Source organism: Saccoglossus kowalevskii, chromosome 8 (assembly GCF_978046115.1).
Source record: "Saccoglossus kowalevskii chromosome 8, keSacKowa6.1, whole genome shotgun sequence".
NCBI lineage: Eukaryota > Metazoa > Hemichordata > Enteropneusta > Harrimaniidae > Saccoglossus > Saccoglossus kowalevskii.
The window spans coordinates 39,938,050-39,953,244 of NC_140648.1; the positions used below are offsets into that span (position 1 = coordinate 39,938,050).

At 35.0% G+C, this 15,195-nt stretch overlaps 1 protein-coding gene across 1 annotated transcript in view; it reads right to left on the bottom strand.

The window, feature by feature from the left end:
* The window catches only part of LOC102808300 (developmentally-regulated GTP-binding protein 2-like), a 56,355-nt gene that overhangs the window by 12,269 nt on the left and 28,891 nt on the right, over window positions 1-15,195 (bottom strand). The window contains exons 4-9 of the mRNA XM_085502606.1: window positions 8,119-8,208; window positions 4,531-4,591; window positions 3,946-4,036; window positions 3,429-3,501; window positions 3,162-3,252; window positions 1,753-1,850 (exon numbers count right to left, since the gene is read on the bottom strand). Coding sequence (XP_085358732.1) covers window positions 1,753-1,850; window positions 3,162-3,252; window positions 3,429-3,501; window positions 3,946-4,036; window positions 4,531-4,591; window positions 8,119-8,208 — 504 coding nt within the window. The remainder of the gene's footprint in view (window positions 1-1,752; window positions 1,851-3,161; window positions 3,253-3,428; window positions 3,502-3,945; window positions 4,037-4,530; window positions 4,592-8,118; window positions 8,209-15,195) is intronic.

Genomic DNA, 15,195 nt, shown 5'->3' on the forward strand with positions numbered 1-15,195 from the left:
ATGATTGTGACTGGGACTGGGTTAACTACATGTAGTAGTGAATTACTGGGCTTGAAAACATTTCTCTTTAAACATTTAAATCAAAGACAGCTTGCAGTACTGAAGGCATATTTAAAATTATTGGTAAATTAAAATTTAAGATTAGTCTTTCAAACAAAAAGCTTTATGACTACTATAGGTCTATTATTTGAGATGCACAACATGAAAATAATGTTTATTATTTGAGATGCACAACATGAAAATAATGTTTATTATTTGAGATGCACAACATGAAAATAATGTTTATTATTTGAGATGCACAACATGAAAATAATGTTTATTATTTGAGATGCACAACATGAAAATAATGTTTATTATTTGAGATGCACAACATGAAAATAATGTTTATTATTTGAGATGCACAACATGAAAATAATGTTTATTATTTGAGATGCACAACATGAAAATAATGTCTATTATTTGAGATGCACAACATGAAAATAATGTTTATTATTTGAGATGCACAACATGAAAATAATGTTTATTATTTGAGATGCACAACATGAAAATAATGTTTATTATTTGAGATGCACAACATGAAAATAATGTTTATTATTTGAGATGCACAACATGAAAATAATGTTTATTATTTGAGATGCACAACATGAAAATAATGTTTATTATTTGAGATGCACAACATGAAAATAATGTTTATTATTTGAGATGCACAACATGAAAATAATGTTTATTATTTGAGATGCACAACATGAAAATAATGTTTATTATTTGAGATGCACAACATGAAAATAATGTTTATTATTTGAGATGCACAACATGAAAATAATGTTTATTATTTGAGATGCACAACATGAAAATAATGTTTATTATTTGAGATGCACAACATGAAAATAATGTTTATTATTTGTATGTATATGTACATCTGTGGTTTGCTGCCTGATATATTCCAGAGCACCTGTTCTAGTTCAATTTAAATCTGATTTTTTGAAGATATCAAAAATTAGCTAATAAAAGTTATGCATGTTTTTTAACATTAATCATGTCAAAGAATTATCATAGAAGAATTATCAATTCTGCATCTGTATTCCAAGTTTCTTAAAAATGTGAGAATTACATTGTTCTCAGGCACTTACATACCAAGGAAAAATTTATTAATTATTAAGCCCATTAGGTAATTAATAATTCAACCCCAAACTAATTGTGTTTTTACTAAATTTCATGGAAAACCAATAAGTGGTCTTCAAATATATGTGAAAAAAACGAAGGATCACATTCACGCACGCAGCTGCCAAACCACCTACTACCTGCTCACCAGCCTGCGAAATACTGTAATGTTTTACGGAAATCGCAGGTTGAATCATTTTGAATGTGAAAAAGCACCTAAACATAAGGTTGGTATCTAAATAGTCATATTTGAAGGCCCACAAAATAAGGCCCAAAATAAACAAGGTTTTATCAGTCAAGTTAAACATTTATTCAAACAACAAGATAGAGGCATTAATGGCAATATTCACACTGTGAGGATCATTACAAATCATTAAAACCTGTAATACAAATGTAGTAACTTTTTTTTAAAACCTGCACTTTCCCAGGGGTAAGGATTTTAACTCTGCACTAAAGATTGTTCGATGAAGTGTAATAGCCAACAGTAACCTAGAATACACACAATATTCATCTATATATTCTCATTTTTTTAGATATACAAATCCAATATATATGTACCAGTATAAATCAAGTATGGAATAAATTACTTACATATATACATGGTAAATAAACTCTTTTGCCAACGACAACATCAATGAATTCTTCTGCTGTGCAGTCTTCACGAAATAAAACCTCAGCGTTAAATATTTCTGAATATATTGTTAAAATATTAACCTTGTTATGACCCCCTTCTTTCTTCCCCTCAATATAATACAGCAAGTATATGCATAATAAATTCAACAATTATTTTTTTAATTAGAATCTAGTAAAGAACCACAAGACTGAAGGACAAGTTTGTTATAAGGTTCATTTTGAAAACCATGGCCATGACTTTCAAACTAATACAGATGGTTTATTACTATTATATTACATCAGAGGTACATTACTTGGGGTTTGCAACACACATAGTATTGTATGGTAACATCATGCCAAGATCCCATTCAAGTCTCATCTCGTAGATAGCGAGACTGATGCTACGACCTTCTAACATGACATACAATGTATATCAATGTTCAAGGTTTACAATAAAACATGTCTCACCACTATCATAGTGAAAAAATGTAATACATCGAAAATGTACAGAATATATAGTTCATAGTCATAACGTGATCAGCTATTTTGATCCACCTGGACAACCCAGTATCCTAGTTACCTCGGGTATGCGCATTCACATTTTTCTGAGTTGGAAAGTGAGAGCGAGATTGAAACAGGATCTTGGTATCATGTCACCGTAGTTGCAAACCCCAAGTAATGTAGCTCTGATTACATGTATATTAACATATTTTCAAATGTAATTCTGAGACATGAAAATTACTCTACAGCATTAAATTCCATGTACAAATGTGATGCAGCATTAAAAATTTCTATTTGCAAGCATGATTTAAATGAAAATGACCCCAAAACTAGAATTCAGCAATTATAAACCCAATTTGCACCCATATTTCAGATTTCCAAATTTTATTTGTGAAATTTCTCGTTAGCGACTTTGTTGATATATGTCAATTAATTCTGAATTGTGTCGTACGTGTGACAAAACTTCCAGTTTCACAAGCTAGCCAAATGCAGATGACAATCATCTTTAGGTGTTATTTGCTTATGCATTGTCTTTGAACCCCGGAAGTTCTTCACAGCGCAAAATATTCCTTTTGCCAATTTAATTTGATGACAGGATTTACCAATACTTTGTATTATACATGTTTAACTCCATTTAACCTTGGCTTGACATATTCAGGCAATAAAAATGCTGGTATAATGTTTAACTATTGCATGGAGAAACAGGTTTTAAACAGTCATTTAAACATATCAAGTCAGGAAAAATACTTTCCTTATTACTGCAATACATCAGGAAATATATCAGAATCATTATTAACAAAACGATTGATGACTGTTAATGAAAGATACAAGAGACTCTCAATTGAGGGTTTTACAATGTTTCTTATACATTTAGTATGTAAGGATACTGTATTCATGAAGAATTAGTTGAACCATCTTTTCACTACATTTTGTTAGGGTAAGCGTTGAGTTGAAGGAAACGCCACCTCCTTTTTTTTGCTGCAAAAAACAAACTGATATACTTAGAATTGTTGGGGTTCAAGTACATATTTTAAATCTCTCTCACTGTACTTTGTGTTGTTGAACCATCTGACTAATATACAGGTATAAGAGTTTACACAGTAAACATATACAAGTGCACAGAAGTGATATACATGTATACAGATGTCATTTACCTTAAAGTAAATATTGGGTCTGTCCTTATTCAGTCTCAGGCCAACCGATTCAAGTTCTTTTTCTAACAAAACTCTATAAAACATAAAATTATTTATCACATACATTGTATCCAGTGTTTTGCTGATGTGACTGAAAGTCATGTACAGTGGTTGAATCAAAGTGTGTTGGATTTACACCACAAATACATTGGTTTTCATACACAGCGAAGTTAAATATCAATACAAAACATATACAATAACAGTGACAGCAAAAGAAAATACTATACATATTGTGAAAAAAACAAAAAATCAAGCGTTCTAAAGTCAAATTTTTCTTCCCCTTTGTTTTAAGCTAGATTTGTTGACAGGATGATATATTGTTGTAAATTTGTATTCAGGATCTCGTCCCACCAACGGTCAACTCCTTAGGCACAGTCTCTGGTCACAGTTTTTGTGATTCACACATTTTCTGATTATTACAAGGAATGTTTTTTTCTGTCCAAATACAAATATCAAAATAATGATATGCCTCACTTACTTTTGTACATCTCCCTTTCCTGCATCTAACATCATAACAACCAAATCAGCGGTTCGAGCTACAGCAATGACTTGACGACCTCTACCCTTACCTAAGGAACAATTACAAAATTGAATTATATATTTGTGTATTGTGAATTACAAAATTGAATTATATACTTGTGTATTGTGAATTTCAAAATTCACTAAACAATTTCAAGAATGTGGTAATACATGTTCCTAGAGATTTATACATTTATAATTACTAAATAAAGAACAGGCAAAAATCTAATTACTTGTATGTGTTACAAGAAAAGAATCATCATCTCACACTCCTTTTTCGGGATGAGGATGCACAAGGTATTTAAAGTGCACTGAAGACAGAAACAGCACATGTAGCTGACAGATTTTATCATCTACATCTGATAAGATGGTATCGTTCCAAACCTAATACCGCATGTTTAGGTCAGGGTAGAATATATTTTAATTTACACTGGTGAGTGATCAGTAGGATGGGAGAGGGGAGAGCAGACCGAAGACGTCTAAGACCCTGATGCAACAAGGTGATGCACTGTCAAACACCCAAGTTGGTAAATACATTCCTTACCTTGAGATGCTCCTTCTATGATACCAGGCAGATCAAGGAGTTGAATATTGGCACCTTTATGCTAAATAAAAAAAAACAAGCCATGCATGGCACAGTCCCCGTTAGTTATCAAATTTAAGATAGTTTTGTTTATAGTAATATAGTTGGAACATAAACATCTCAGAAGTATGGATCCCAAAGATGATGCTTGATTATGATGATTTTTCAACATTAAGGATGTAGTAGACTTTCGTTGGGCAAAACAGAAAAAGCTTGATAAAAATAATAAATAAAATGACTAACAATTTTTACATGTTATTGTAGCCCTTGCAACACTATCAAAAAATTATGATAACACTAATGTCAACATTAAGTACATCACGTGACTGCTAAATAAACAAAATAGATTGTTCTGCTATTTTTACTGCTAAATGGCTGAAAAGACTCAAAAACCAAAAGTAGCACAGTCGAGAGGATATTTTCTGTTCAGCGCATCGTATTCAGTTATTTTTTGATGTTTAAGATAGCTATTGTGTTGGTTTTATAAAAATCAGAAGAACACGTTTGGTACATGGCCGATAAAGTTATGAAAAAATCGATAATTTGAAAAAAGCAACGTGAAAACGAAGCATGGCCGCCCTTGAATAAACAGTGTAATCCCGTTATCAATTTAAGTTTATTTGCTTGACAAGCTTAGTTTCGAGTGTTATCCCATATCACAACAAACTTGGCAATTGTTTATGTACAAAACGTGATATGTGACCGTTAAACTTGAACACTGTCGTGTCTAACGCTCCTTTTCTCGCAACTTTCTCGTAAGACTTGGCACCTGAACCAAGCGAAAATGTCATCAGAGCAGAACTACATAATGAGACGCGAGTACTCGGTAAAGCTACGCTTTTTATGTTTACTAAATATCGGCGATGACACTTTTGTTGTTGAATATCAATTAAAAATCGTAATTGAAGTAAAAAAAGGGCCTACTATTTGCTGACTGAATCCGCTTGGAAGCAAGTCAGTCAATCTTGCCGGCAGTACTGCCGTGAATTACAGGTTGTCGTTTTTGCTCTATAACTCTTTACAATCGGAGTTTCGTTTAGTTCAGTTTTGTCGACTTGCAGTACGATTGTTATACAATTATTACCAGCACAAAACAGTTTTCATTTCCATGAGCTAAGAATGTATGAGTAACTGCTTTGTCTACGAACCACCGATGCGTCACTGAAATTTGAAAGTCTGTCTGTCGTCCCACATGACACAATGGACCTGATTAGTCTATTATTGACCACCTAGTATTCTTAGTCAATCCGCGTGCATATGCTATGTTCGAAAGGCCGCATGTGCACCGGAAACTAAAGTGAGATTCCCATCCATAACGAGATTCTTCATGGAAATTTATTTTTCCCTTTTTACACTGAGAACATTTACAGTGGTCAGCCAGATTCGAAATCAATATATCCAGGTCGACAAGCCTCGTGTTATTCGCTTCACCGCAAGTATTACCAGATACTGCAGAATTCGTTGGCAATATTTTTCTTTTCGACATCATGTTCATCCTGTATGTTGAAGTTGTGTCATCAGCCTCCAGTGACAGTATAGTGGTGTCCTCATCGTCAGCATTCAAGGTAGTTACGGTGGTGTCTTCAGTCTCCAGTGTGGTGGAGCAGATGTCACTTGGGTTTTCACTCGACTTGTCTGTTGTCGACTCGTTCGACTTTGTTCCATAATGGGACTGTGTTTCGTAGTTAAAAAATACGGTTTCTGCTATTCAGAAACTTGCAGGTTTCGCCTGTCATTGGAACACTCTTTTTCCAAAATAAACTTGGTCAAAACAAAATAAATGAACAGTAATATATAGTAGAGAAAAGCGATCCAATGTTTATTTGCGGGATTAAGCTAATTACAAATGTTATTGTTTTGGCTCAGAGGGGCTTAGCTGAAGTGCACATTCCCGGGGTTTCCGTTAATTGTAAATTATTTTTTATTTTTTAAAAAGCCGTTTTTTTCTTGATATAAAAACGTAATTTAATAAAAAAGCAAGGTATATGGCTGCCTATAGGTACAAGTCACCATTTAATAAAAGAAAAAAAAATTAAGAAAAAAATCACCACGAAAGTCTACTACATCCTTAAAATGACCGACATCATGTATCTTATCGTCAAACAGAACTTGTCCATATTGAGAAATATTGCTCTGGAACAGCATTAATTAAAACAAAATGGCCACCAGTCCTCCATTTTGAATACATCTATATATCTATAACATGATGTAAAAGGAATAAATAAAATTTGAACATAATCAGTCAAAGCATGGCAGAGATATGGCACTAGAACTGCATTCATTAAGGATGTAGTAGACTTAACAGTCACTATTTTATACATTTTTTGTTTATTGTCTATTTTGGTGGCATTTGTCTATCTGCATGTAATGGATGTGCTTCCCACTCAAAATAGTAACCAGTACACCCAAAAAAAGCATTTTTAACAAAAAAAATTTAGGATATTTGTTTATAACAGCAGACCGCTTACTTTGATTTCAGGATAATCCGCTTTGACCTAATTTGCATAAGTTGGCCTACTTAGCAACGAAAACAACGCACACATCTGCGACCGTTCTATACACCGTCTGTGACACATCCAAAAACAAGCCATGCATGGCACAGTCCCCGTTAGTTATCAAATTTAAGATATATAGTTTTGTTTATAGTAATATAGCTGGAATATAACCATGTCAGAAATATGATTTTTTTAACATTAAAATAATTGACATTTGTATCTGATCGTCAAACAAGTACTTGTCCATATTGAGAGATATTGCTCTGGAACAGCATTCAAAATCAGCCATTTTGAATACATGTATATATATAACATGATTTATAACGAATATATAAAATTTGAATATAATCAGTCAAAGCATTTAAGAGACATGGCTCTAGAAGCCCAATCATTAAAACAAAATGGCCGCCAGTCAGCTATTTTGAATCCAATCTGAAAAATAAAATGACGTGCATCAGGAACCAGTAATGTCTAATGTATGTACCAAGTTTGACTGAAATCCATCCATAAATGCCAGAAATGCTTGATATTTGATGATTTTTTAGCACAAAAATGACCACCATTTGGCCATTTTGAATATGATCGTCGAACCAATATATCTGTTTATCTATGACATGATGTATAATGAATATATAAAATTTAAACATAAACAGTCATAGCATGGCAGAGATAAGGCACTAGAACTGCATTCATTAAAACAAAATGGCCTGAATCCGATCTGAAAAATAAAATGACGTGCATCAAATCCCATAATGTCCAATGTATGCACCAATTTTAAAACAAATCCATGATTTTGATGATTTTTAGCACAAAAATGGCCACCATTCGGCCATCTTGAATCAGATCATGAAACAAATTGATGTGCATATGTATAATAACAAAGCAGCAACTTATGAACATAATAATATTGAACATAAAACTTGTGATATAACACAATATTTGTCCATTGGCGGCGAATTACGCTTGCAACCCATTTTAAATGATATCAATGTAATCTTTGATTTTGAAGGTCAAGAAAGCCTTACAAAAACCCATATATGGTAGATGTACTTACCGAGATGACACCAGGTATACATGTCAAGGTCGTGAACTCATAGGAAGCAGACTCACTGTGCGTATGTGTTATTGTGTTCAATAACGTTGACTATGGACAAAAAAATATACACAAATGACATTTCAATAAATTGACAAAAAATTTACAATTATTTAAGTCCAAATTGGCTTCATCAAGACCAAAATTATAAATTCAAATGTCAACACTGTTTTACAGCATTGCAATACATCCATGTACCATACTGTTTTACTGCATTGCAATACATCCACAACATGTACCACACTGTTTTACTGCATTGCAATACATCCACAACATGTACCACACTGTTTTACTGCATTGCAATACATCCACAACATGTACCACACTATTTTACTGCATTGCAATACATCCACAACATGTACCACACTGTTTTACTGCATTGCAATACATCCACAACATGTACCACACTGTTTTACTGCATAGCAATACATCCACAACATGTACCACACTATTTTACTGCATTGCAATACATCCACAACATGTACCACACTATTTTACTGCATTGCAATACATCCACAACATGTACCACACTGTTTTACTGCATTGCAATACATCCACAACATGTACCACAATGTTTTACTGCATTGCAATACATCCATGTACCACACTATTTTACTGCATTGCAATACATCCACAACATGTACCACAATGTTTTACTGCATTGCAATACATCCATGTACCACAGTGTTTTACTGCATTGCAATACATCCACAACATGTACCACACCGTTTTACTGCATTGCAATACATCCATGTACCACACTGTTTTACTGCATTGCAATACATCCATGTACCACAGTGTTTTACTGCATTGCAATACATCCACAACATGTACCAGTGTTTTACTGCATTGCAATACATCCACAACATGTACCACACTGTTTTACTGCATTGCAATACATCCACAACATGTACCACACTGTTTTACTGCATAGCAATACATCCACAACATGTACCACACTATTTTACTGCATTGCAATACATCCACAACATGTACCACACTATTTTACTGCATTGCAATACATCCACAACATGTACCACACTGTTTTACTGCATTGCAATACATCCACAACATGTACCACAATGTTTTACTGCATTGCAATACATCCATGTACCACACTATTTTACTGCATTGCAATACATCCACAACATGTACCACAATGTTTTACTGCATTGCAATACATCCATGTACCACAGTGTTTTACTGCATTGCAATACATCCACAACATGTACCACACCGTTTTACTGCATTGCAATACATCCATGTACCACACTGTTTTACTGCATTGCAATACATCCATGTACCACAGTGTTTTACTGCATTGCAATACATCCACAACATGTACCAGTGTTTTACTGCATTGCAATACATCCACAACATGTACCACACTGTTTTACTGCATTGCAATACATCCACAACATGTACCACACTGTTTTACTGCATAGCAATACATCCACAACATGTACCACACTATTTTACTGCATTGCAATACATCCACAACATGTACCACACTATTTTACTGCATTGCAATACATCCACAACATGTACCACACTGTTTTACTGCATTGCAATACATCCACAACATGTACCACAATGTTTTACTGCATTGCAATACATCCATGTACCACACTATTTTACTGCATTGCAATACATCCACAACATGTACCACAATGTTTTACTGCATTGCAATACATCCATGTACCACAGTGTTTTACTGCATTGCAATACATCCACAACATGTACCACACCGTTTTACTGCATTGCAATACATCCATGTACCACACTGTTTTACTGCATTGCAATACATCCATGTACCACAGTGTTTTACTGCATTGCAATACATCCACAACATGTACCAGTGTTTTACTGCATTGCAATACATCCACAACATGTACCACACTGTTTTACTGCATTGCAATACATCCATGTACCACAGTGTTTTACAGCATTGCAATACATCCATGTACCACACTGTTTTACTGCATTGCAATACATCCACAACATGTACCACACTGTTTTACTGCATTGCAATACATCCACAACATGTACCACACTGTTTTACTGCATTGCAATACATCCACAACATGTACCACACTATTTTACTGCATTGCAATACATCCACAACATGTACCACACTGTTTTACTGCATTGCAATACATCCACAACATGTACCACACTGTTTTACTGCATAGCAATACATCCACAACATGTACCACACTATTTTACTGCATTGCAATACATCCACAACATGTACCACACTATTTTACTGCATTGCAATACATCCACAACATGTACCACACTGTTTTACTGCATTGCAATACATCCACAACATGTACCACAATGTTTTACTGCATTGCAATACATCCATGTACCACACTATTTTACTGCATTGCAATACATCCACAACATGTACCACAATGTTTTACTGCATTGCAATACATCCATGTACCACAGTGTTTTACTGCATTGCAATACATCCACAACATGTACCACACTATTTTACTGCATTGCAATACATCCACAACATGTACCACACTATTTTACTGCATTGCAATACATCCATGTACCACACTGTTTTACTGCATTGCAATACATCCATGCACCATACTGTTTTACTGCATTGCAATACATCCACAACATGTCCACACTATTTTACTGCATTGCAATACATCCACAACATGTACCACACTATTTTACTGCATAGCAATACATCCACAACATGTACCACACTATTTTACTGCATTGCAATACATCCAGAACATGTACCACACTATTTTACTGCATTGCAATACATCCACAACATGTACCACACTATTTTACTGCATTGCAATACATCCACAACATGTACCACACTATTTTACTGCATTGCAATACATCCACAACATGTACCACACTATTTTACTGCATTGCAATACATCCACAACATGTACCACACTGTTTTACTGCATTGCAATACATCCACATGTACCACACTGTTTTACTGCATTGCAATACATCCACAACATGTACCACAATGTTTTACTGCATTGCAATACATCCACAACATGTACCACACTGTTTTACTGCATTGCAATACATCCACAACATGTACCAGACTATTTTACTGCATTGCAATACATCCACAACATGTACCACACTATTTTACTGCATTGCAATACATCCACAACATGTACCACACTATTTTACTGCATTGCAATACATCCATGTACCACACTGTTTTACTGCATTGCAATACATCGATGCACCATACTGTTTTACTGCATTGCAATACATCCACAACATGTCCACACTATTTTACTGCATTGCAATACATCCACAACATGTACCACACTATTTTACTGCATAGCAATACATCCACAACATGTACCACACTATTTTACTGCATTGCAATACATCCACAACATGTACCACACTGTTTTACTGCATTGCAATACATCCACAACATGTACCACACTGTTTTACTGCATTGCAATACATCCACAACATGTACCACACTGTTTTACTGCATTGCAATACATCCACAACATGTACCAGACTATTTTACTGCATTGCAATACATCCACAACATGTACCACACTGTTTTACTGCATTGCAATACATCCATGTACCATACTGTTTTACTGCATTGCAATACATCCACAACATGTACCACACTGTTTTACTGCATTGCAATACATCCACAACATGTAGCACACTATGTGACTGCATTGCAATACATCAACAACATGTACCACAATGTTTTACTGCATTGCAATACATCCACAACATGTACCACACTATTTTACTGCATTGCAATACATCCACAACATGTACCACACTATTTTACTGCATTGCAATACATCCACAACATGTACCACACTATTTTACTGCATTGCAATACATGTACCACACTGTTTTACTGCATTGCAATACATCCACAACATGTACCACACTGTTTTACTGCATTGCAATACATCCACAACATGTACCACACTATTTTACTGCATTGCAATACATCCACAACATGTACCACACTGTTTTACTGCATTGCAATACATCCACAACATGTACCACACTATTTTACTGCATTGCAATACATCCACAACATGTACCACACTATTTTACTGCATTGCAATACATCCACAACATGTACCACACTGTTTTACTGCATTGTAATACATCCACAACATGTACCACACTGTTTTACTGCATTGCAATACATCCACAACATGTACCACACTATTTTACTGCATTGCAATACATCCACAACATGTACCACACTGTTTTACTGCATTGTAATACATCCACAACATGTACCACACTGTTTTACTGCATTGCAATACATCCACAACATGTACCACACTATTTTACTGCATTGCAATACATCCACAACATGTACCACACTGTTTTACTGCATTGCAATACATCCACAACATGTACCACACTATTTTACTGCATTGCAATACATCCACAACATGTACCACACTATTTTACTGCATTGCAATACATCCACAGCATGTACCACAATGTTTTACTGCATTGCAATACATCCACAACATGTACCACTGTTTTACTGCATTGCAATACATCCACAACATGTACCACACTGTTTTACTGCATTGCAATACATCCACAACATGTACCACACTGTTTTACTGCATTGCAATACATCCACAACATGCACCACACTGTTTTACTGCATTGCAATACATCCACAACATGTACCACACTGTTTTACTGCATTGCAATACATCCACAACATGTACCACACTATTTTACTGCATTGCAATACATCCACAACATGTACCATACTGTTTTACTGCATTGCAATACATCCAGAACATGTACCACACTATTTTACTGCATTGCAATACATCCACAACATATACCACAATGTTTTACTGCATTGCAATACATCCACAACATGTACCACAATGTTTTACTGCATTGCAATACATCCACAACATGTACCACACTGTTTTACTGCATTGCAATACATCCACAACATGTACCACACTATTTTACTGCATTGCAATACATCCACAACATGTACCACAATGTTTTACTGCATTGCAATACATCCACAACATGTACCACAATGTTTTACTGCATTGCAATACATCCACAACATGTACCACACTATTTTACTGCATTGCAATACATCCACAACATGTACCATACTGTTTTACTGCATTGCAATACATCCAGAACATGTACCACACTATTTTACTGCATTGCAATACATCCACAACATATACCACAATGTTTTACTGCATTGCAATACATCCACAACATGTACCACAATGTTTTACTGCATTGCAATACATCCACAACATGTACCACACTATTTTACTGCATTGCAATACATCCACAGCATGTACCACACTGTTTTACTGCATTGCAATACATCCACAACATGTACCACACTGTTTTACTGCATTGCAATACATCCACATGTACCACAATGTTTTACTGCATTGCAATACATCCACAACATGTACCACACTGTTTTACTGCATTGCAATACATCCACAACATGTACCACACTATTTTACTGCATTGCAATACATCCACAACATGTACCACACTGTTTTACTGCATTGCAATACATCCACAACATGTACCACACTATTTTACTGCATTGCAATACATCCACAACATGTACCACACTATTTTACTGCATTGCAATACATCCACAACATGTACCACACTGTTTTACTGCATTGCAATACATCCACATGTACCACAATGTTTTACTGCATTGCAATACATCCACAACATGTACCACACTGTTTTACTGCATTGCAATACATCCACAACATGTACCATACTGTTTTACTGCATTACAATACATCCACAACATGTACCACACTGTTTTACTGCATTGCAATACATCCACAACATGTACCACACTGTTTTACTGCATTGCAATACATCCACAACATGTACCACAATGTTTTACTGCATTGCAATACATTCACAACATGTACCACACTGTTTTACTGCATTGCAATACATCCACAACATGTACCACACTGTTTTACTGCATTGCAATACATTCACAACATATACTACACTGTTTTACTGCATTGCAATACATCCACAACATGTACCACACTGTTTTACTGCATTGCAATACATCCACAACATGTACCACACTGTTTTACTGCATTGCAATACATCCACAACATGTACCACACTATTTTACTGCATTGCAATACATCCATGTACCACTGTTTTACTGCATTGCAATACATCCACAACATGTACCACACTGTTTTACTGCATTGCAATACATCCACAACATGTACCACACTATTTTACTGCATTGCAATACATCCACAACATGTACCACACTGTTTTACTGCATTGCAATACATCCACAACATGTACCACACTGTTTTACTGCATTGCAATACATCCACAACATGTACCACACTGTTTTACTGCATTGCAATACATCCACAACATGTACCACACTATTTTACTGCATTGCAATACATCCATGTACTACTGTTTTACTGCATTGCAATACATCCACAACATGTACCACACTATTTTACTGCATTGTAATACATCCACAACATGTACCACACTGTTTTACTGCATTGCAATACATCCACAACATGTACCACACTGTTTTACTGCATTGCAATACATCCACAACATGTACCACACTGTTTTACTGCATTGCAATACATCCACAACATGTACCACACTGTTTTACTGCATTGCAATACATCCACAACATGTACCACACTGTTTTACTGCATTGCAATACATCCACAACATGTACCACACCGTTTTACTGCATTGCAATACATCCATGTACCACACTGTTTTACTGCATTGCAATACATCCATGTACCACAGTGTTTTACTGCATTGCAATACATCCACAACATGTACCAGTGTTTTACTGCATTGCAATACATCCACAACATGTACCACACTGTTTTACTGCATTGCAATACATCCATGTACCACAGTGTTTTACTGCATTGCAATACATCCATGTACCACACTGTTTTACTGCATTGCAATACATCCACAACATGT